We start from the raw sequence: 23,877 nt of genomic DNA, 5'->3' as shown, positions 1-23,877 counted from the left end.
CCGCTGGTCGGGCCACACAAATATCATTGGAGGACATTTCTTCCAATTGAAGACATCTCGCCATGATAGTTCCTGTTAGATGACGCTTTAGACTCGTTGAAGGTGCTGAGACATCACATTTCATCCACGGGTGACGATGATGTAGAGTACATTATGCAACATATTTGGCATGGTAAAGTTGTTAGTCATGTGACTTACATTCGACAACAGTAATGATGTTTAGAAGTTTCAGCATATATCATTGATGCATTTATAACCTACTCACCCAAAACTAATCTCACCTATAGGGTGAGGCCGAGTTAGCCAGCCGAGTCCGAGTGGCCTCAGCAAAGTCTCAGAACCCTGGGTGCTACACAGAATGCCTTGGTGTTAGTCATCAAACAATGAAGTGCCCAACAATAAATCTAGCAAGTTATTGAAGCCAAAAAGGAGCAAAAGTAATTTGATTAGCAAATGGATAAGCCAAAATGAAAAGGAGTGAGCTCTAACCATGACTACCAAGCCAATGTCAAGAGCGCCTGCCTCTTTTAGAGTCTCTCTAAAAATATTATTTCACTACAAAACTAAAGCAAACAAGCCCATATCCCATTTCCACCTACTTGTTCCGCCTCTACAGCCACCATCCGCGTTTTACCCTTCTTCTCGACCAAGCTGTGATCACCACCTGCAACCAATCCATCCCCTGTTTCGGCCCCCCTAATGCTGCTCCCTTTTTCCCATCCTTGTGCATCTCTCTTCCTTCATCATGTGAAAGGTCAACCCCCTTTCTTCCATCTTACCTGCAACCAAGCCCTCATTTCCGCCACCGGCAGTTGGCCCACGACTATATTGCCCCTCTCTTAACCTCTGCCACCGCTTTCTCTCTTTCGCTAACCAAAATGCTGAGTTACATTTAACCAAGTCTATCCACCAGACCCTGAAATTTGAGAACCAAAAGAAAGCTTTGGTTGATTCAACAATGGCGCCTGTTGTTTCAGCCTCAAAATTCTTTTATTAAGCCCTGAAGGATAATGACCAAACACGCAAAGTACTAATATTTTCTATCATGCAAAAAACCAAACTTTCCAAAATATAGAAATCTGGTTTTTGCAGTCATGGTGCTGCCTCTTTGATACATAGTCAAACAAGTCAAATACTGACAAGAGAGACCCAAGAAGCAAAATTGTGACCATTGTGACCCACAAAAAACCCATCTTGCAAAGCCATGGAGAGCACCTCACTAGTTTGACACAGAACTCGTGAACAGTTTTTGCTCCGAAAAAAGAGATCCTACAAGCAAAATCCTAACTTCTTTGACCCAGAAAAGACCCAACTTGCCAAAGCCATGAAGAAAGATTTGACTGCTTCGATTAAGGTGTCCCCTGTTCTCCGCCAACAAAATGATAATCATAGGGATCTCTACTTGATTGGGAGAGAGAGAGAGACGGTCCTTTTTGAGAGAGAGAGACGTCGCTATAAGAGACCGCCATTTGAGAGCAAGAGGATGTCATTTTAACTTTTATTGGGGTAAAAAGGATTCCGGAGGTTGCAAGATAGAAAAAATAGAGATCCTTTGCTTCCAAGTAATATTTTTCATCCTTGGGTTCGAAGAGATAGGGAAGTTAAAAATAGGGTGTACGTAGGGTGTAATATTTTCTTTTATATTATATATAAGGAAGATACTACCCTCATCACCATCAGATAGTGTTATATATATATGGAAGATATTACAACACGTCAATAGGCGAAAATAAACAGTGATTTCGCATACCCTCATCATCGTCCAAAGTTCATCGTACGACTACGATTGTTCAGTAGGTTTTTTAATATATATATATATATATATATATATATATATATATATATATATATAGAAGATACTACATAGCGCCTATAGGCGAAAATGAATAGTGATTTTGCCTACCCTCATCATCGTCTAAAATTCATCGCACGGCGACAATTGTCCGGTAGTGTTTTATTTTTCATTTTTTTCTAAAAATTGGAATGACCTAAAATTTAGTGTATGTATTCATAAAAAATAGGTGAATCTATGAAAAAAAATCAAGAAAATATTTTACTTGAAAAACATTGATCAAAATACCCCCGAAAAGTTTCGGAGGTATGTTGGTCAATTTATGTTTTACGAATTATTTGTTTTATATTTTTATTATATGTATCTCACTAAGATGTACACTCGCTCCAAATTTCAGGTCATTCTGATTTATAAAAAAAAATAAAAAATAAAATACTATCAAACAATCGTGACCATACGATAAACTTGTGACGGTGATGAGGGTAGGCGAAATTACTGCTCATTTTTTCCTATAGACATTGTGAAGAATTTTCCTATATATATATATATGGTTGCAACCTTAAACAATCCAATATCGGCGTACCTCCAAATTTTATCATAACATGTAATTTTGTTGTAAAACATTCTTAGGATTATCTTGAAATATATTTTCATATCTAATTAGAAAATTTTAAATTCCAAAAATGGTTAAAATCAAGTAGATCAATAAATATATGACAATCTTGAAAATGGACAGTCGAGATAATATGTTACAAGATGCACTTTTTTTGGGATTCAAAAAGTTTTTTTTTTCATATTCATACATCTCGATGTAAAGATGATCAATTAGAGGGTTTTCAAAATTAAAATAACATTTCGAATAGATTTTTGAGGTGCATCTATGATTCTATATTTTAAGGTTGCAACTTCATGTAAATTTTTCCAGTGTGTATATATATATATATATATATATATATATATAACATCAATCATTTTGAGCCATATCTAGCCTCGGGAACCACATTAGAAGTATTCAACTATATGGGGTGATGATCAGATGAAAATTGTTGCAATGATTTGACACTTGCCAATGGAAACTTGTCCTCTCAATCAACAGATACAAGGAAGCGATCGAATTTGCTTATAACCAGACAGTTAAACTATTATTGGACCACGTAAAATGGCTCCCAATCATAGGCATATACAAAAGAGCTTTTTGATAAATAAAATTATTGAACAATCTCATATAAGAATTACACAAGATATTAGAAGAAGTCTCCCTGATAAGATTAAAATCACCCCCAAGCATACCGGCAAATCGAAATTAACAATAACAGCAGACAAATTGTTTAATAACTCTTTTTTTAGAATACCCACATTAGGTCCATACAAATTAAGAAACGGCCACCTAAAATTGCAAAAGGCCCCGTCAAAGACAACCCCCATAAACCTATCATTCCTGTTAATTTCAATACAAATTCAAAGTACTAGAATCCCACAGTGTCCAAAAACCCCAAACGCTCCCATGGACAGAATTTAACCCCCGTGAACCCCTCACATCGCAAAGACACAGACTAAAATGTTTGGTTTCTTGTAACATAACGTCATCAAAATTAAACTTAGAGATTAAAAGACGAACCTCATTCTTTCTCCGCTGCTCTCCAAGTCCCCTCACGTTTCAACAGAATCTTCATGGGAATTTTGAAGAAGAGGCCGGCCAAGCAGCGTTAACCACAGGTAGACGAACCCGAATAGAAAGAGGCCGAAATTTCACCATCTGCAGATGTTTCTTAGCTTTCACTGCTGCTGTCTTCGATATGGATTACTTCATCAGATTTTGTGAGGCTTATTTGAGTGCCATAGTCACAATGGTGTAATCACGCCTGTTATTTGGCAATATTTGTTTACAAGCAAATTCGAGTAATAGTTTTATTAGTGAAAATCACGTTTTCTCTTAGGGATGGCGATGGACTGGGACCCACCTGATGGACAAACCAAATCCGGGTCCAGGTATGGTTCCAAAACTTGGTCTTAGCGGAGCGGTTCTGGGTTCAAATGTTGGATCAGAACACTAGTCACTTCTGGGTCCTGGTTCATGCAGACATGACTCGAACCCAACCCAAATAGTATTGATATTTAAATAATATTTAAATCAATATAACTATATCTTCTTAGTTATAATATTTAAATATTGCATGTATATATTAAACAAATTTATAAAATATAATTAACTACATATTTTGATTTTTGGGTCTGGTTGGGGTCCCATATTATAATTTTAGGTTCGAGTCCAAGTTTAGATCTGGGACTCATAATATTTGTGTAGGTATAGGTGCGGAGGAGGTTCCCGGCCCAATCGGACCCATTTCCACCCCCATTTCTAAACAATGAATTTGCAAGGGTCAAAAGACGATGCTACACCAACATTTGCAGTCAGTAAGAGCAATGTATTGGAGGCGATTTCGTGACACAACGCAGTGATGTTCGGCCACTGAGCTTCGGCACACTACGGACTATCACGCATGAGTTCGTTTAAGTTTTCTATTTTGTTCGGTCATATATGAGGTTAATGGGGACTAAGTTGTACATTTGGTTATACACGACCTCTTTGTTTGAAGGATTGTTACAACATGAAGTTTCTAAACATTCTATATTGAAGGATCCCATTATGAAGGCACTGCTTAATAGAATTTTTTTCTGTTCCCTTTTTTTTTTCCTTCTTTTTTAAGGTGAGGTACGGATCCATGACGCACTGTCTGCATAGTACCAAAGTTTACTATTGAAAGTTCGAAACCATCAAGATATCAGGCAATAAAAATACGCATAATCAAAACAATCATTTCAAATAAAAACAAGTCAAGGTAGTGCTCAGACTTTACAGAAAGAGGCAATTTGTATGGTCACGTTGTCCCGTACTACCGAACTGAAAAACCATCAGCGTACACACAGGACACTCATTTCTAGAGAGAGAAAGACGCACCTCAAAGCTACATGTGAAGGAACGCTTTCATAATGTTAAACACCTATGGCTATGCGTGTCTTAACTTATATTTGTTGGCTACACGTCAAGGAACGCTTTCATATTGTTAAATACGTATGGCTATGCGTGTCTTAACTTATATTTGTGAGAGTTTCGTGTGGTCAACGGTTATGTTCATATGAATGTAATCTTTCGTCCAAATGTTATATCCATATGAAGGTAACTTTTCAAAAACCCGTTGGAGATTATAAAATTTTTCGTTTTTTAGAGACCTGTCGGAGAAATGCAACAGTTACCTCTCCTTCTCCTTATAAAATGGGAAGCCTGAGAGATGGTGCATACTACAAGAAAAATGTGTACATCTCTCTAAAAGGTGAAGGGCTAATAATCTGGGCTCTGTGATCACCAACCTCAAGGCACTCTTTCTGTGATATCGAGTTTGATCTTATACACACTTCATCAAATTTTGCTAACAATGGTATCGGAGTACCCAGGTTCCATCTTCCCTATTTTTACTCTAAATTTTTTAAAATAGAGTTTATGTGATTTGTTGTTTACTATCTATGCCCAAAATTTTGTGCAATAATCGTGCTTCAAAATGTCACATGTTAATATATTATCTTGGGGCACAATGTTATCTTGATTCACAGTGTTACATGTTGATATCTTATCTTGGTTCATAGTATTATCTTGATTCACAGTGTTACATGTTGATATCTTATCTGGGTTCATAGTGTTATCTTGATTCACAATGTTAATTAATTAAAGGATAATCATGCATGCATTCCCTTTGTATTGATCAATTTCAAATCACCTCTATCCCATTTTTTTTTTGAGTTTGGTTGGGTTATTTGCTTTATCTGATAAGTTATGATATGGATATATCATACTGTGTGATATGGGATGGACTACCTAATTTATTTATTATTTTCCGAACAAACTACTCTCATTCCCTGCCATTGAAGGGAATTACACGAGAGGGAAAGTTGTGTTCCCCAAGTGGTACCTATCAAGGCATGAGACGTGTCCCTTGGATTGGCCTGAGACGTGCCCCTTGGATTCCCTTGGATTGGCTTGAGACGTGCCCCTGGCTTGAGAGAGAAGAATCATTTCAGCTTATTATATATATATATATATATATAGTTATTGATTTATTTAAAAATTTATCCCGAGACCAACATATTGATCAGATGGTGATCTATAGTTATCATCGACAAATGGGAATCACCTTTTAGCACTTTAAGGGGATGATGCTATGGGGATACATCAAAATGAATTGATGTTAAAAAAATAAAATTGCATAGCCGCAATTTTGGCGAGATGTCAGTGTTCCAAAGGTACCTAAGGATCTCATCTCTCACAGGAAGTGTTCGATAAATCTCGGATGAAAGAAATGGGCTATGAAGGAAGAAACCCATCTTCAACCGATTGAATATTCGCCAGAATAGATTGGGCAACACCATCAAATGAAACATAAGATTGCCATAGTGATCGGTCAAATTGGTTACCATGATGGGGCGATAGAGGAAGCATAAAGTGGAACAAGGGCCGTAGATGCTATTTGCATAACCCATGATAGAACTTGCTCAAAAGTTCAGGAGAGAGAAAAGGGAAAATGGTAGTGTAGGGGTCGATGATCTTGATTTTTTTTAAAGAAATTAATCTTCAACAAACAACATCATATGCATGTGACTTAGGAGTCGTTTGGGTACTTGGAAATATATTGTTTGCAAAATATATTACTGGCGTAATACATTACCTACAAATGGATTGTCACTGTTTGGGTAGTATTTTGATGTAACTTGAGAAATACATGTCTAGTGTTTGGCTATGTCTCAAAGAAATATGAGAAATGTATTACCAACCAAATATGAAAAATATGGCTATGTTTAACTAACATGATTAGACTTTGCTTTCAACATGATAAGTCATTGGAATAATATGACTGGAATAACATGATTTTATTTTGATAAACCTTATTGTTATTTATTTTTTATAGAAGTCTTTCAAATGTCTCTCTATATATAATATCAAATAACCAATAAATTTATGATACCAAAATCAAAATCTTTATATATAAGTTAAAAAATGGGAAGAAGTTTGATTAGTAAACTAGAAGGTTTAGTAATTACAGTAGAAAATTTTGAAGCATTGGAAGAGACTAAATAGGTATCTTATTTCAATTGAACTTTTACTAATCTCTTATGAGGATTATGTTGTGTGAAATTTTTTATTATGATTGTGTTGTATAATTTCTCATCGATTACCAATTATTATTTTTATTTTTATATGAGTTGATGACTTTAAATGAGGGCTACAACCCAAATTGGGGATAGAGGGATGTAGAAATTTTTTATTATGATTACAGTAAAGAATTGTCCCTCATCAAGTTCTACACCTATTAAAATCAATTTAGATTTTCCTTACTTTCATTTACCAATTATTAAAAAGTTTTTGTTTTTATATGAGAGTAAGATGAGGACTACAATCCATATTGGGGATAGAGGGATGTAGAAATTTTTTTGTTTTTATATAAGAGAAGATGAGGGCTACCATCCAAATTGGGAATAGAAGGATGTAGAAATTTTTTTATTATGATTGCAATAGAAAATTGTTCCTCATTAAGTTCGTACATCTGTTCAAATCAATTTTCATATCCCCTACTTTCACTTTCTACTTACCTTACTAATCATACAATAAAACATGGACTACAGATATATTTTTCTTAAGCGGTATAGGGCACAGAGACGCATGCCAAAGATTTTCAAACATTACACGTCAAGCTCGATTACACCTCAAGCGTGTAATAGACTGTTCACCTCTCACCACACGTAATCAATGGATTACGTGATTTTTGGGGAAATCTCGGTTAATGTCACCTAATCTCTTTCCATTTTCTTATTATTAAAGTGTATCCAAACAATACGAGTATCATATTTCTTTTTAATCTATTGTCACTTAATAGATTTTCAAATACCCAAACGGCCCCTTAAAGAATTGGGGTTTTGATTAATTACACCCCAACAAAGCGAATTATCAGGTGGGAAGAGATATATAAGGTGGGAAGAGAGAGAAAAGACGTTGGGTGGGTCTCAGTATGCAGCAAGGCATTTCGACCATCAGGTCTTCATATGCTTGATTTTGTTGGTGACTCCATTAACGGTCGGATTGAAGATTCTGATAAGAAAAAGAATATGATTGAAGCTTCTCGTAAGAAAAAGAATATGAGGAAGTGGTGTAAGAAAAAGATTATGAGGAAATGGTGCACAAGCTGCAATTTAGAGTTCAGTATGGTTGGCTTTGAATGCCAAAAGAACCTTCAAGGGGCATTTGTGCTCGTGCTTGCCTTTGGACATAATTATACTAAAGCACAAACATTTTTGTCCTAGTGATTTCAAGTTACAAGTTAGCTTGGCAAGAATTAGAACATTGGTATTCAACGTCTATCAGCATGTGAATTATTAATTACATCATCGTTGTTCTTGTAAACATGTTTTTTCTTTAAATCCCATAACACAAGTATATTTGAATTTTTCAAAACTGTTGATTTTGGTTGGTCATCACCTATAACAAAATGATGAAAATTGCAAGGTGATGGAGAGTATGTCCCACAATTGGGTCATGTCCTATTATGGTGGAACCCACACCCTCTCCATCAATATCCATTGTTTCATTGGATGCCAATGACCGCCCACACCCTCTCCATTAATATCCATTGTTTCATTGGATGGCAATGACCCTGAGAAAATAAGTATTCTCAAAATAAAATTTATCTGAATGTTGGGAAAATTCAAAGGGAATGGCTCAACAGATTGAATATTTTGCCACTTCTTTCAATGCTTGATGTAGGCTGATAGCATCACACTCTATGCAAAATGGAAAATTCAAAGGGAATGGCTCAACAGATTGAATATTTTGCCACTTCTTTCAATGCTTGATGTAGGCTGATAGCATCACACTCTATGCAAAATGCTTTGTTCATGGAACCTTTTGACTTTGACTCTTGGTGTCAAACTTCAAAAGCATTGAATTCGAACCAGCAAGTTAAGGATAACAACCGACCTTAGCTCAATTGGCATGGCGGAGGACTGAAAACGTTTTGTTATTTTAAAAAATTATGCATCGTTGTTTGAGGGACCAATCCCTTACGAGATGGCCTTGCCAAAAATAGTCGTATGCCGCTCTAAGTGGCAAGCAACGGTATTTTTTATATTGTTTAAAACAATCTTCAAGAAAATGGTACCTAACTTTTCATGATGTCATCCTACAGATGGGATATGAAAAAGATTGGACCAATGTGTGTATGTTTTGAAAAGTGGGAGTAAATTCACAATACTCTCATTATATGTAGATGATATCCTAATAGTTAGAAATGACGTAGAAATGATTGATAAGACTAAGTCATGTCTTTCTTCTCTATTTGAGATGAAAGATATAGGAGAAGCATCTTTTGTCCTAGGCATAAAAATAACTAGAGATATATCTTGACTCTAAGTCATTGTCTACTCTTGTTGAAAAGGGAGTAAAGTTGTCTAGGAAGGATTGTTCACTAGAAGGACAAGAAAAGCCTAACGTTCCCTATGCACAAGTTATTGGTAGCTTGGTATACAAAATAAGATGTACAAGGCCAGATTTGAGTTATGTCGTAGGACTTGTTAGTAGATATCAAAGTAATCCAAGCATAGCTCATTGGAAAGTAGTAAAGTAATCCAGACATAGCTCATTAGAAAGTAGTAAAGTAATCCAGGCATAGCTCATTGAAAAGCAGTAAAAAGAATTTTAAGGTACCTTAAAGGAACAAAGCATCTAAAATTATGCTTTCAAGCAGATAAACTTGAAGTTATAGAATATTTAGATGCAGATTTTGCTGGGGATAAGGACGATAGTAAGTCTACCTCATGACACATTTTCCTCGCAGTTGTTTCTTGGTCTATCAAGAAATAAGGGTGTGTAGCACACATGAAGCTGAATACATTGCATGTAGTACTGCTTGTACTTTTGCTGTCTGGAAAAAACGCTTCATAGATAACTTGAAGCTGCAAATAATCGACGGACTGATCCAAATATTTTGTGATCATGAAGCCCAAGCCGCAATTAAATTAATTTAAAGTGGAGCAAATAACTCCAAATGAAGACATATAGATATCCAATATCACTACATTCAGGATATAGTTGAGAAAGGCAAAGTAAATGTTAATTACTTGTCCTCATCAGATATAATCGCTGATCCATTAACAAAAGTTCTAAGTGTTAAACTAATGTCTAAGCACACTAGCTTAATCGGACTTAGACATTAGTTCAACACTTAAAAATGTTTCAGTCAGACAGTTTTTCATGAGTGAGAAATCCGCACTAGTGTGAAAATCCTCATGATAGACTAGCTTAATAGGACTTAAAAATATTTAAGTCTGACATTTTTTTCATGACTAAGAAATCCGTATTAACTTGAAAATCCTCATGCTAGACATTTGTTATGAGAGGCATATTTTCTTAAAGATCATACTCAAAAGTGGGAGTATGTGTGTGTCTTATTATACTCGGCCGATATAGCCAAGTGGGAGATGTTGACACGTATGGCTATGAGGCCTTACGTGTCTTAGCCTACATTTGTGAAAATTCCATATATCCAACAGTCATATCCATATTAACGTAATCCTTCGTCTAATAGTCATATCCATATGAACGTATCCCTTCAAAAACTTGTTGGAGATCAGGGAACCCTTTTGTTTCTCAGAGACCTGTTGGAGAAATACAATAGTTACCTCTTCTTCTCCCTATAAAATAGGAAGTCAGAGAGAGGATGTGCACTATAAAGAAAATGTGCACATCTCTCTAAAAGGTGAAGGGATAAAAATCCAGGCTCTGTGATCACCAGCCTCACGGCACCCTTTCTCTGATCTTGGGTTTGATCTTATACATGCTTCATCAATTGCTACCAATGTTATCGAAGCATCTAGGTTCCATCTTCCCTTGTTTTACTCTAAAATTTTTAAAGATAAAGTTTATGTGATTTATTTGTTACGATCTATGCCCAATATTTTGTGTAGTAATTGTACTTCAAAATATCATATGTTAATATCTTATCTTGATTCACAGTGTTATCTTGATTCACAATGTTAATTAATTAAAGAATAAGTATACATGCTGAAATCTTATATTGGTTTACAGTGTTATCTTGATTCACAGTGTTAATTACTTAAAGGATAAGAATGCAAGTCACCCCCTCCCTTCCATATTTTTCCATTTACTTTTAGTTTATCTAAAAAAAAATTAGGCCACCAAAAATCACCCCCTACCCTATTTTTATTTTATCTTTATATTTTTTTGATCAAAACTAATCACGATAGTATGCCGGCACGTGGGGTTAAATGTACCACACTACATAGCCTTTCATCGGAATTTGGGTTAATCCCCTCTCTATATAGTTAGCCCTTCATGGGAGTTTGGGTTAGTCCCGCCTCTAAATCGTAATGGTGGTGGGCTCCCTCCTGGAGTACCACATACCATGCACATTATTGTGTCCCTTTAAATGCTTCTTTATGGGAGTTTGGAGCACTCACCCTTACCTTAGGAGTTTGGGTGAATTTAGTATTATTTTTCTTGGTTTTTTAATTGGCACGTGCAACAGAGAAGGTGGGCTCCTGTCCTTTGACTTTCGTTGTTTATGATTTTTTTCTTTATTTCGATGACTTTATATCAAAAGAGAACAAAAATAAAAATAAAAAAGGTGACGGCTTGGTAGGGTTCATGGTATAGATCAGGTTCCTTGCTTTCTAGTCTCATTTCAGTCAAATAAAAGAAGGTTCCTCGGTGCTTTTTCCCAATTCAATAGTTTTTATTCTCTATTGTACACACCAGCGCTGTGGGCCCATAAGGACGGCGTCGTGTGCCTTTATGGAGTTGGGTTAAAGGGTATTCACCGTCAAGCCTGGCCTGCAGGCTTTTGGGATTGTGGCCGGTGTAATTTCAAGACCTAAATTCTTTCGTACATTTTTTAAAATAAAATTACCTCCATTCATAAATGACCAAGTTCGGTTTGACCCGATTTTTTGTCACGGACCTTGTAGACAAGATTGCTGATCCGACACAGGCAAGGCTTGAAATTTATTTTTTGGTATGGGCCTACCTTTCATGTGTATTGAGGCATGGCGGGGCCCAGTCGTGGTTGAGCTGGTGAGTTTCATGTGTGCGGAAAGAGGCCATCGCGCGCACCTTTGCTGGCAAGCTGGTTCCGCCTACCGCAGAGGAAAGAAGATAAAATGGATAAGGTGGTCCCCCTCCCTGGACACGCCCATGAGGGTGCATAAGAAAGGAGAAAACGTCATTGCCTATGAGGGAGGTTGCATGGCTTGTAAAGAAGCATGGGAGCATCACTTTTTTCATAACAAATTTCTATGTAATTCTTCTTCTTCACCTTTTTCTACTGCTCTTGTTTAATTTGCTCTTTCTTTGAAATTTTAGAAGTAAAGGAAAATGAGGAAGTACATACCAGCTCTTGCCCTAATCCTGTTTCAAAGCTTTTTTGCTGTGATGATTGTCCTCACGAAATAGCATTTCGACGAGGGATGAGCTGTTGGGATATAGATATCTTGAGTTCATATTGATATATATCATTATGGATGTATGTGTTTTGATAAGGTTAGGTATTTAGAAGATAGAGACCAAATTACTTGATCATCAAGTTATCATACCATAATTATCTTCTCTAATTGTGTGATTGTCTTCTATTTATAGAGGTACTTATTAATGTAAGCTTTGATTAAATATAATAAAGATGTAGCCGGTTGGGGCTTTGGATTCGTGGACATAAGGCTTCGGCCTGAACCACCTGACCCACGTAAATATTGTGTAATATTGTTCTCTCTCCATTTTATGCTCTTAATATTGTTCTCTCTCCATTTTATGCTCTCACAAATTCTAACATGGTATCAGAGCCATAGACTCTTCGATATCGGGACATGGTATCAGAGCCATAGACTCTTTCCATTCTATGCACTCACAGACTCCTCGATATCGGGACATGGTATCAGAGCCATAGACTTTTTCCATTCTATGCACTCACAAATTCTAACATAGTATCAGAGCCATAGACTCCTCGATATCGGGACATAGTATCAGAGCCATAGACTTCTCGATATCGGGACATGGTATCAGAGCCATAAACTCCTCGATGTCGATGTCGATGTCGGGAAATTTTAAGAACATCTGCAACCACCGATCCAAATTCTAATATGGTATCAGAGCCATAGACTCCATGATATCGAGACATGGTATCAGAGCCATAGACTCCTCGATATCGGGACATGGTATCAGAGCCATAGACTCCTCGATATAAGGAAATTTTACAAACATCTGCAACCACCGATCCTTGTTGATGTGACTCCTCGGCTCGTATTTGATATTGGGAAATTTCAAGACCATCTGCAACCACCAATCCTTGTTGATGTGTTGCAACCACCGATCCTTCTTATGTGAAGGCTTCTGGTCGCTAGAAAAGTGCTTGTTTTCTTTCCGATGAGGTATTCTTTTGCGAAAGTTCCAAATTTGAATTGCTTGTTTCCTGCGATTCCTTGTTATTGTGAGCGATCCATGGGGTTGAAAATGGGTGAGGACAAGGAGTTTGCGTAAGAAGAAGAAGCTTGTCAATGAAGGTTCAGGATGGGAGACTCCTTAGAATGGGGATGCAGTTAGAAGTGCATTATACTGGCACACTCTTGGATGGAACCCAATTCGATACAAGCCGTGACAGAGGAACGCCATTTAAGTTCAAGCATGCCCAAAGGCAAGTAATCAAAGGATGGGACTAGGGAACAAAACCATGAAGAAGGGGGAGAAAGCCATCTTCACCATCCTCGGGTTCTCCACCAATACACCTACCCAGCTCTTTTCTCTCTCTGTGTATGCTTTAACCAGTTTCCTTCTTTGTTTTTACACCGTCTAGTCTAAGCAAAAGTTGTTCCTCCTTTTCCTGTTTTTGCATCGCGTCAAACCAAAAGTGGGATGACTTTTGTGAAAGAAAAAAAGGTTTTGTTTGACATAACCGATCGACCACATTGTTCTCTTTACAAAGAGAAGGACCATACTATTCACCCATCTCCACTTTGAATTCACCCATCTGAAACATCTGAACAACTATGTTTTGGAATCAACTCTCTGTTCTGTCTTTCTGCCGAGTCATGTTTCGACTCTCTGTTCTATCTTTCTGTCGAGTCGTGTTTTGACTCTTTGAGCTATCTCTCTGCTGAGTTGTGTTTCGACTCTCCGATCTATTTTGGATCTTACTGTTCTCAACTCTGAATCTAAGGCTCAAATATACATAAATACAGTTTCTAACTCTGAATTATCTCTCTTACCCACCAATGTTGGACGTTCCGAATTATCTTGGAAGGGAAGGTCTTTGATTGGAAGCAATTTGAAGCTCGTGGAGATTTACCAAAAATTAAAGCAGACCCATACCCACCAATGCCATATTCCTCTTCATCATATGCAATAACCCAATCAAAGAGGATCATAAGAACTCGCGCCAATGGAGATAGCCCACTGTCGATTTATTCCATCAGTCATAGTGTTGAAAGATAACCCCTCTCGATTAGCCTCACCATCACTGTCTTTTTCTCGCCGCTGTTGTGTTTGCCTCGCTGTTCATCACCGGCACCAACGACAGTATAGCCATTAGGGAGGAGGTTAAGCTCTTTGATTTGCCTTTTTTTTTTAACTAAAGACGTGGCTTCGTCACATTGTTCATATTCACCTTGGCGTTTTTTGTGTTTATTGTCACGTCTTCCTAAGGTACTCCAAAAAAAAAAACAAAAAAACATTTGGGTGGTACTTTTTTAAGATTGGGTTATAATCTAGAACCAATTTCATTGGCATTTTTTTTTTTTGATATGGTTTTACTCAAAAGAAAAAAAAAAATTGTATTTTGCAAGTTGGGTGTTTCTTCGCATCCACACCCAACTTGAGGGGGAGAGTATCGGAGATATGGAGATGAGATGAGTAGTGATGAAGTATAGGAGATATGGAGATGAGATGAGATGAGTAAAGATGAAGTATAGGAGATATGGAGATGAGATGAGTACAGATGAAGTATAGGAGATATGGAGATGAGATGAGTAGAGATGAAGTTAACTTCTCTAACAAGTTCCAGGTTCTGGATCAGTCCAATTACTATACAAAGGGAAGTTATGGTTGGTGGTCAAGAGTTTCGTCTCTAGATAAGGAGATGAAGATGATCGAATTTCATAGTCCTGGTTGTTGATCAAGACTTCCGTCTCCAGATGAGGAGATGAAGATGATCGAATTTCTCGATCCTGGTTGATGATCAAGTTTTATGTTCCTTGATTTTGTTTGATGATGGAATTTTCTATTGCTCCATCTTGTATGATGGTCGTCAAGTTTTTCGTTACTCGATCTCGGATGTTCAGAAGAGAGAGAAAGAAAAATCCATTTCTTTTAGAGAAATAGCCTCTAGAAAGAAAAGAAGTCTCTGAAGAGACAGATCTTTATAGAAGAAAGTAGAGAGCCCAATAAAGGTTGTTTCTTGGAAGACCATGGTAACATGTGATTTTTTTTTAAGAAGCCTCTGAAGAGATAGATCTTCAGAGAAAAAAGTAGAGAGCCCAAGAAAGGTTGTTTATTGGAAGACCATAGTAACATGTGTTTTTTTTGGGTACCTTAGTATGGTTCAAACTCGAGCTGCTTTGTATCAAAGCATCTTGAGTTTGAGGGGGAGTGTTGGGATATAGATATCTTGGGTTCATATTAATATACATCATTAAAGATGTATATGTCTCTGGATAAAGTTAGGTATCTAGAAGATAGAGACCAAGTTACTTGGTTATCAAAATAGCCGTTTGGAGCTTGAGATCCGTGGACGTAAAGCTTCGGCCGCCCTACCATCTTGTTACCTATAAGCCGTTAATCGCCACCCTCTCTATTGCGCCTTTAGCTTACTTCCTAGAAAGGTACTCTCTCTATCTCTCAAACTCTCTGTGAATGTAGCAGTTAACATTTGTTTTCTCACTATCTCATTCTTAGAATCATCTCAGTTTACTCCATAGTTCTCTCTCTCTCTCTCAATATTATCCTTGTGAATGTAGCAGTTACATTTGTTTTCTCACTATCTCATTCTTAGAATCATCTCAGCTTACTACATAGTTCTCTCTCTCTCTCTCAATATTATCCTTGGAATTATGCAGGAAAACCAGACCTCCCCTGTGCCTGAAAACAGTGGCTCACATCTTCGTAATTGGACTACTGGGGTGAGCGCCTTCAAAGCTCTATTTGTGTTCCTCACATTCATTTCTGACATATATCATTATACTTCCATTGCAGGGTTCCTCTTCTCCAAATATCCTATTTTTATGGGGTTTCTTACACTTCATCGACTTTCGCAGTCGCGATATTGAATATCCTACTGGCTATTACTTTTGTATTGGCCATTACCACAAGGTAGAGAGACACTCACCATAATTTAGTCACTAATGTTTTGCTTTTTTTCCCTTTAACATGCCAATAACTCGCACTTCGTTATCATTTCACCTAACATTGCAAACTATCAATCTCTTGGAATGGAGAAAGTGAATGTAAGGAATGCAAGGGGACAAGCAAAGATTGTGGTTACCATAACTTGTGTTGGAGGTGCCACGATCATGGCATTAATTAAAGGTCCCAGCATTAATAAAAGGTCCTACACTGGGGTTCCTTGATTTTCTCAAGAAACCCACACCTCTTTCCCGTCTCTTGGATACCACTTCAGGCATTACTCCAAAAGACAATTGGACTTTGGGTCAAATTTTAATAATTTTGGCTGTCATTTCATATGGTGCATGGTTGCTTTATCAGGTAATCCAAACTTTCTAATTATTGTCTTTTTGTTTTTCCGGGGAAAATAACATTTAAGGTGTAGAAATCCTTTATAAAATCACTAAGAGGTTCAAAAGAAATCGACTAATATGAGAGCATTACTTTTAAGTTTTTATTTTAGTGGGAAACCTCCGCAAAAGTTATCTTCAAATATTGCCCAAATTGCCTTTATTCATACTTGAAAACCTTGAAGAACCAATGGCATTTTAGGTATCTAACCATGCTTTTGGGGTACTCTCCGCATTTGGGTTGAAAACCTTGAAGAAGCAATGGCATTTTAGGGATCTAACCATGCTTTTGGGGTACTCTCCTCATTTGGGTAGAAGCCCTTAGGTGTGTCAAATTTCTAAAATGCCGTTGTTCAGGGTTATAGCCAAGAGTAAGGCCAATTTATGTATTTGGGATGACATTTTTGAGGAAGCCTTTCAGTAAAACGAAAATTAAAATATAACTTATGAAGGATATTTATCATTTTTTTTTATTTTTTTAATGTGGATTGCTTTCTTGTGTCCATGATTAAATTTATTAACCTTGTCTCTCCCCCTTGTGACATATCAGTCTTGGGCTTTTAAGGACTACCCCGCCCAAGCAACGCTCATTGCGAGGATGTTAGGGATGAGTACCCTTCAGTCTGCCATACTGGCACTTTTCATCAACAAGTCCGATGCGTGGACAGTGAATTCGAACTTCGAGTTATTCACTTATGCTTATAGTGTAAGATTACTTTATATGTCCTTATTAAACAAATTCATGTCGATTTGCTGTATTCTTACAAGAAACGGATTCAATGAATTTATTGTCACATCTTGATGCAAGCAGAATAACATCTCTAAATATGTAGAAGGTTCACTTCATCCTCGTTGTTTTTATAATTTAAGCACAAAAACTACTTTTCACTAATTCGAATTGGCAATATATATTTTGCAAAATATCCTAGTAGATGAGGATAATGATAATGGGGAAAAGGAGAAATTACAAGTAGCACTAACGACATAAAGCTCATAGAACAAAACGAAATAAAATAGAGAAACACCAAGATTTAAATGGTTCATCGTTAATGTTACTGTATCTATAGGCGAACAAATGCATGATTTCACTATTGCAACTTCAAAATTACTAGTTGGAATTTATATGAGAATTGTCAATTACAGAATAAAATAGAGAAACACCAAGATTAAAGTGGTTCATCGTCAATGTGACTGTATCTATAGGAAACACAATACATGATTTCACTAGTGCAACTTCGAAATTACTAGTTGGAATTTATATGAGAATTGTCAATTACAGAATCAAACACATAAAGAGCTTATATAGCATCTTAAACTCTTAACTCAACCCCAACGAAACATTTCTATATGCTAAAAATAGTCTCCTAATGGCCTTCTGACACTGATAACCAGGGCAAAAGAGCTGAAAGGTTACTTATAGAGCAGCACACAACAATATAGATGGTAGGAATTCCATTATTTACACAAATTTTGTTGCAAATCTGCCATAAAATGATATTTACTTTATTTTGTTTTACTTCTTGTGTTGGAAATGAGAAACACAATTATTCTGATTGTTGTAAATGTTTTAGTAATTTAGATTTCAAGAAAAGATAAACAAGTCAAATCCACCATAGTTGTTTCCAAGTTGTTCACTATTACATCACTCTTAGGACAATCTTCACTATTCCATCACTCTTAGGACTAATCCACATGTTTTGACGAGTTAATGTTCTTGGTCCAATGCAGGGTATTTGGGGCAGGCTTATCATTCTTTTTACTAAGTTGGTCCCTCAAAGAAAAAGGCCCTGTTTATACAGCTGCATTCGCTCCTTTTAGCACAGTATTAGTGGCTATTCTTGAACCCATAACTCTTCATGTGGATCTTCACTTTGGAAGGTGAGTATATTGTTTTTATGTTCATCGTTATTTCCTTGTAAGTTCTTTTCCTGGATCCCTCTAACTAAATGTTTGGTAGAGATCAAATTAACTACAATCCATGGCCATTTACTTCTCAATTGTTTGGTTAGCATTACTTCTTGAAAGATCAACAGATAATTCTTGCTAGTGTGACACAAGAAGCAAACTGTTGCATCTGCACATTTACCATCTCTGTGGAGTTCATGATTTTAAAAGTAGTATGGGTTTTGGTTTTTCAGCATGGTCGGGATGGTTGTGGTATTTTATGGGCCATACATTGTGCTTTGGGGTAGAGCCAAGGATGATCATGGATAGCAAAAGATCAGATTTTCTTTTCCCTCTCTAAAAATACCCAAGATCAGAGCAAGGTTTTTCAACTTCATATCTGAAGTCGTCGTAGCCTCTCTACCTATCTGCATTATCTGAAAATTTCAATACCCTCTACCCCAACTCAGGTTCACGACGGAAGTGCTTGAAGTTCCATCGTGTTGTTTTCGTTCTCTACCATTCTATCCTTGCATGATCTGATTTGCTTTTTCCTCTCTAAAAATACCCAAGCTCAGTAGTTGATAAAAAGCCCGCTCCTTGTTGCATAGAAATAGCTCCACTACTTTTGATAGCTTGCCTACCCCGAGCAATTGGTTTCTTATAGAGAGAGAGCGAGTTGATGTTCCCCAAAACCAAAGAAGTTTGCAATTAGTTTTTTGTCCAACAAGTTTCCGCAATTAGTTTTCTATCCATATAAGAAAGAGGCCTATCTTGATTACCCATCTCAAAGGCGCACGGTTTCTTATGCATATCCTACGCCAACTCATGACCTTGATCTAGAAAGAGAAAGGGAGAGAGTAGTGGGGCTTATATTGTAGGCATACCATGTGGCTTAAGAGGACAAGTATCTAAGGAAAGAGTCTTTATGGCCTTATGTTCAAGAATTCGTTGATGGAGTCCTTGCCCACATACTTAACATGTCCAAAGTTTTGGGCGAACATATTGGTGGGGGCTAGCCAGTTTGGCCCTATGTGATTCATGGCCACTATACGGATGCAGGTGGTATTTTTTAAAAATGTGGGCTATTGTATAGAAGCCCAATTTCATTGGCATTTTTTTTTTTTGATATGATTGTACTAAAAAAAAAATTGTGTTTTGCAAGTTGGGTATTTCTTCGCATCCACACCCAACTTGAGGGGGAGAGTATAGGAGATATGAAGAATAGGAGTATAGGAGATATGGAGAATAGAAGATTGAGATGAGTAGAGATGAAGTCAACATCTCTAATTTAACCTCTATGTGGACAAGAAAATCTAAATTCTAGATGGTTGATGATAAAGAGTTCCAAAGTTATGGTTGATGATAAAGAGCTCCGTCTTCAGAAGAGGAGATGAAGATGATCGAATTTCTCGAACGTAGTTGATGATCAAGAGTTCTGTCTCCAGATGAGGTGATGAAGATGATTGAATTTGTCGATCCAAGTTGGTGATCAAGTTTTTCATTACTTGATCCTGTTTTATGATGAAGTTTTCTGTTGATCCATCCGTTGTGAAAATCAAATTTCTCGATCCAGGTTGATGATCAAGTTTTCCGTTCCTTGATCTTGTTTGATGATGGAGTTTTACGTTGCTCCATCATATGTGATGATCGTCAAGTTTTTTGTTACTCGATCTCGGATGTTCTGAAGAGAGAAAGAAAAATCTTTTTCTTTTAAAGTGAGAAAGCCTTTAGAAAGAAAAGAAGCCATAAAAGAGAGAGATCTTCAGAGAAGCCTTTGAAGAGAGAGGTCCTCAGAGAAGCCTCTGAAGAAAGAAGATCTTCAAAGAAGAAAGTAAGGAGCCCAAGAAAGAGAAAATCTTCAGAGAAGTAGAAAGCTTAAGAAAGATTGTTTCTTGGAAAACCATGGTAACATTTAAATTTTTTTTTTATTTTTGGCAGCTTAGTATTGTTTAAACTCAAGCTGTTTTGTGTCAAAGCATTTTGAATTTGAGGGGTAGTGTTGTAATATCGGGTTCATATTGATATACATAATTATGGATGTACATGTATATATCTCTTGATAATGTTAGGTATCTAGAAGATAGAAACCAAGTTATTTGGTCATCAAGTTATCATACCATAATAATCTCTTCTAATTGTGTGATTGTCCTCTATATATAGAAGAACTTATTGATGTAAACATTCATACAAAATAGTAAAGATGTAACCGGTTGGGCTTTGGATATATGGATGTAACGCTTCAGGCTAAACCACATAAATATTGTGTTCTCTCTTCTTCTCACTTCATTCTTCGTTGTATGCTCCCTCAAATTTGAGATAAATGTTCTCAAATTATGACAGAATCTGAGGGGAAAAGGAATGTACTTGAGATGAAGGTAGTAAAAAGATTGGAAACAAATTTGACATTGGAAATACAGGACCCACCACTCTGCAATTGCAACAAAACAAGAACTGAGATTAAACAGGAGAATAACAAATCTCTAAAACAACAGTTTGCAACATACGTTGGTCCTACACCTAAAGAACACTAGGCCACGAGGAGCAATGCTTTTGAGGATTTATTACTTGTTCTTTCATTTATGGGAAAATTATCAAAATGGGAAAGTACAGAATGAAACCATTTATCTTTGGTACAAGGTGAGACATTAATCTTAACCATTAGATGGGAAATTGGGTGGCTGCAATTATTTCATTAACCAAACTCAAACTTCAAAAGAAATTTTCTCGAACTTTGTGACATATCCAAGCTATCAAATTTCATATTGGATGGTTGTAAGTAATTGTGACCATCTTGTATCAAAGGTAAATAGTCTCATTATATACAATCCCTATCAAAATACCCATATAAGATGCATTCTTTAACATTTTGAAATGCTCATAAAAAGGCTTTTGATCATGAATTGGAATAGTGCCAAACGTGTAAAATACTTAATCATATATCTCTCATAGGTATTTTATCCTATTGTATACAATGATTCAACTTCCTATATCTTGTTGATATTGTTAAATGAAATTGTTCAGTTCTCTATTTCGCTTACAATGTTCGTGAATTATAAGATGGTTTTCCAAAATGGATTTAGAGTTATTGCAGGTGAAAATTCACCAGCATCCAACGACCTGACAATTAAAGCTGCATTTTAAAGACAAACAAAAACTAAAAAGAAAATGGTAAGAAGAAAAAACAAAGGTGAGGATTCGAGACCTCCATCATGTATCATAAGAATAAAGAGAAGGAAAAAATCCACAAAAAAGTCCTCTCTCCCATCCCTTTGTTTCCTAAAAGATCTCTCTTCCTAAGACAGCATCCTCTTCCCCTCCAACTAAAAAACAAAACTTACTTTTTATTTTTAGAAATACTTATCTTTCGAAAAGATGTGGCCTTCTTATCCGGCTAAGAATTCTTTGCCAGCCAACAACCATTTACAACTCTATTTTAAATAGAAAAACAAGAACTAAGAATAAAATCTTACGATTAAGGAGCTAACGTGCATATCCAAGACCTCCCACGCACCACGAGAATAAAGAGAATGAATAAATCCACTAATAAAGCCATCTTTCTTCACATGTTAACTCTATTTTCATTCACAAAAACATAAGCCCCATTACAATCATACTTTTTCTTTTACAGCTTCTCTTTTTCCTATATGACTTTCTACTAAAAAGGGTGTGGTTTCTATAAGGTTACAACCTTAAACAATCTGATTAAGGCACACCTCCAAATTTTATCACAACATGTAATTTTGATGTAAAAAATTCTTAGGATTATCTCAAAATCTATTTTTATATCTAAATATAAAATTTTAAACTTCAAAAATAATTACAATCAAGTAGATCTATAAACGTATGAAAATCTTGAAAATGGACGGTCTAGTTAATGTGTTGCAAGATGCACTATTTTTGGGACTCAAAATCCTTTTTTTTTTTTTTTTTTTATATTCATACATCTCGTGGTCGAGATGATCAATTAGAGGATTTTTCAACATTGAAATAATATTTTCCGATAGATTTTGAGGTGCATCTATAGTTCTACATTTTTAGGTTGCAACTTTATATAAACTTTTTTCTTGTCAAAAACCTTATATAAACTTTTTCCTAAAAAAAAATGTGCTCTCCATCTTTAAAAGGACTTATTTATCTGAAAGTTGTCACCTTCCTAGCATATAACACTCTAAAAAAATAAACGTCCCAAAAAAAAAAATCTCTTAAAAAATACAATAAAATAAAATAAAAAACCTCCTGCCAAATAAAGGGATTTATTCGTCAAAAGAAGAAAAAATACTTCCCTAAAAAATGGAATTTATGTGTTGCGTGTCCCCTCTCGTGAGAGAGGGACACTATTGATATTTCGCTAGTGACAAGAGGGTGTTTGGATTACAAGTTTACAATCCATTGGGTTGTTGTAATGGATAAGGACTGCGTGAGAAGTTAGAGATGGTGGAAAACAAAATTTCATCCCACATAAAAAACAAGGGAAATGTTTTCATACTTCTCCTACCTTTCAGCCATCCAATTTTGATCAAAAGAGCTATTTAGCGTTTGATTTTAGATTCAACATCTCAAAGTATTTTAGATTTAGTTTTTTTTATACAAATTGAATGAACATGAAATTTTATACGTGTCATCTTCTCGTTGGGGTGCACCTATAAAAAATATTAAAAATAATTTTTCGATAAAATATAATGACCAAAATACCCTTTAAATCATTCAGGGGTATTTTTGCCATTTTATTTTATTGAAAATATGTTTCTATTTTTTTTTGCTAGTGGGAGTTTAATAGAGGATCAGATGTGAAAATTTGGTGTCAAAATAATTTATAGAAAAAAAATTAAAAATATAATAGTATAAAGATGTGAGATTGTGATTGGACAATCTTAACCCTCCATTCAAAATAAGGTTGGATAAGGGGAAGTATATAAATTTTAAGTTGTAGAAAAAGCATAGAAAGCGTGCTTTAAAAGGAAAGCGTCACAGGGGCTAGGTTTTCTTAAGAAAAACAAGTTCCTTTTCTTATTATTTTTTTCGGCTAATGTTAATCAAATTTTAGGTCAATGTTAATCAAATTTTATTGAAAAAAAAGGAGATTACAACAAAAGGATTACATCATCCGTAACTATAACCGAATAAGAGGAAGCACCAAACTTAAACCAACAAAAAGATTACATCATCCGCAACCATAACTGAATAACAGAAACCACCAAACTTAGTCAAGGAATCAGCCATATCGTTAGATGAACATAGGCAAAAGAAATCCGATATATTTCAGATTTGCAGGCATAACGATCTCAGTTTACAAAGAATTTTCATCTCTCTTGCTCAAGCTAATCACGTTATGTGAGTGACCTTCAACCACTCAAGACGAACCCAAG

At 36.1% G+C, this 23,877-nt stretch overlaps 1 protein-coding gene and 1 long non-coding RNA gene across 4 annotated transcripts; one reads left to right on the top strand and one right to left on the bottom strand.

Annotated features, from left to right (window-relative positions):
- Nucleotides 1-429: 429 nt before the first annotated feature.
- Nucleotides 430-3,782, bottom strand: LOC148780172 (uncharacterized). The gene is made up of 3 exons (XR_016043231.1): nucleotides 3,754-3,782; nucleotides 3,411-3,654; nucleotides 430-916 (listed from the first exon to the last, which is right to left on the bottom strand). It is a non-coding gene; the product is annotated as an uncharacterized LOC148780172 (long non-coding RNA).
- Nucleotides 3,783-5,098: 1,316 nt separating this feature from the next.
- LOC105421628 (uncharacterized) lies at nucleotides 5,099-18,548 on the top strand. Of its 3 annotated transcripts, XR_016043232.1 has the most exons (5): nucleotides 5,099-5,245; nucleotides 15,950-16,012; nucleotides 16,086-16,202; nucleotides 17,175-17,330; nucleotides 18,353-18,506. XR_016043232.1 is itself a non-coding variant. In XM_088850188.1 (4 exons), exons 1-4 carry the CDS (start codon nucleotides 15,944-15,946, stop codon nucleotides 18,440-18,442), a joined length of 432 nt encoding a protein of 143 aa, XP_088706314.1. In that variant the 5' UTR covers nucleotides 15,887-15,943; the 3' UTR covers nucleotides 18,443-18,548. The 3 variants fall into 3 exon arrangements, 2 of the variants coding, with proteins under 2 accessions (XP_088706314.1, XP_088706313.1); XM_088850188.1 differs by lacking the exon at nucleotides 5,099-5,245 and having other exon boundaries at nucleotides 15,887-16,012; nucleotides 18,353-18,548; XM_088850187.1 differs by lacking the exons at nucleotides 5,099-5,245; nucleotides 18,353-18,506 and having other exon boundaries at nucleotides 15,887-16,012; nucleotides 17,175-17,455.
- Nucleotides 18,549-23,877: the final 5,329 nt, after the last annotated feature.

Source organism: Amborella trichopoda, chromosome 10 (assembly GCF_054954075.1).
Source record: "Amborella trichopoda isolate Santa Cruz 75 chromosome 10, AtrichopodaSantaCruz75HAP2 v2.0, whole genome shotgun sequence".
In the NCBI taxonomy this organism is placed as follows: domain Eukaryota; kingdom Viridiplantae; phylum Streptophyta; class Magnoliopsida; order Amborellales; family Amborellaceae; genus Amborella; species Amborella trichopoda.
This window is presented reverse-complemented; position numbering and strand designations above follow the sequence as displayed.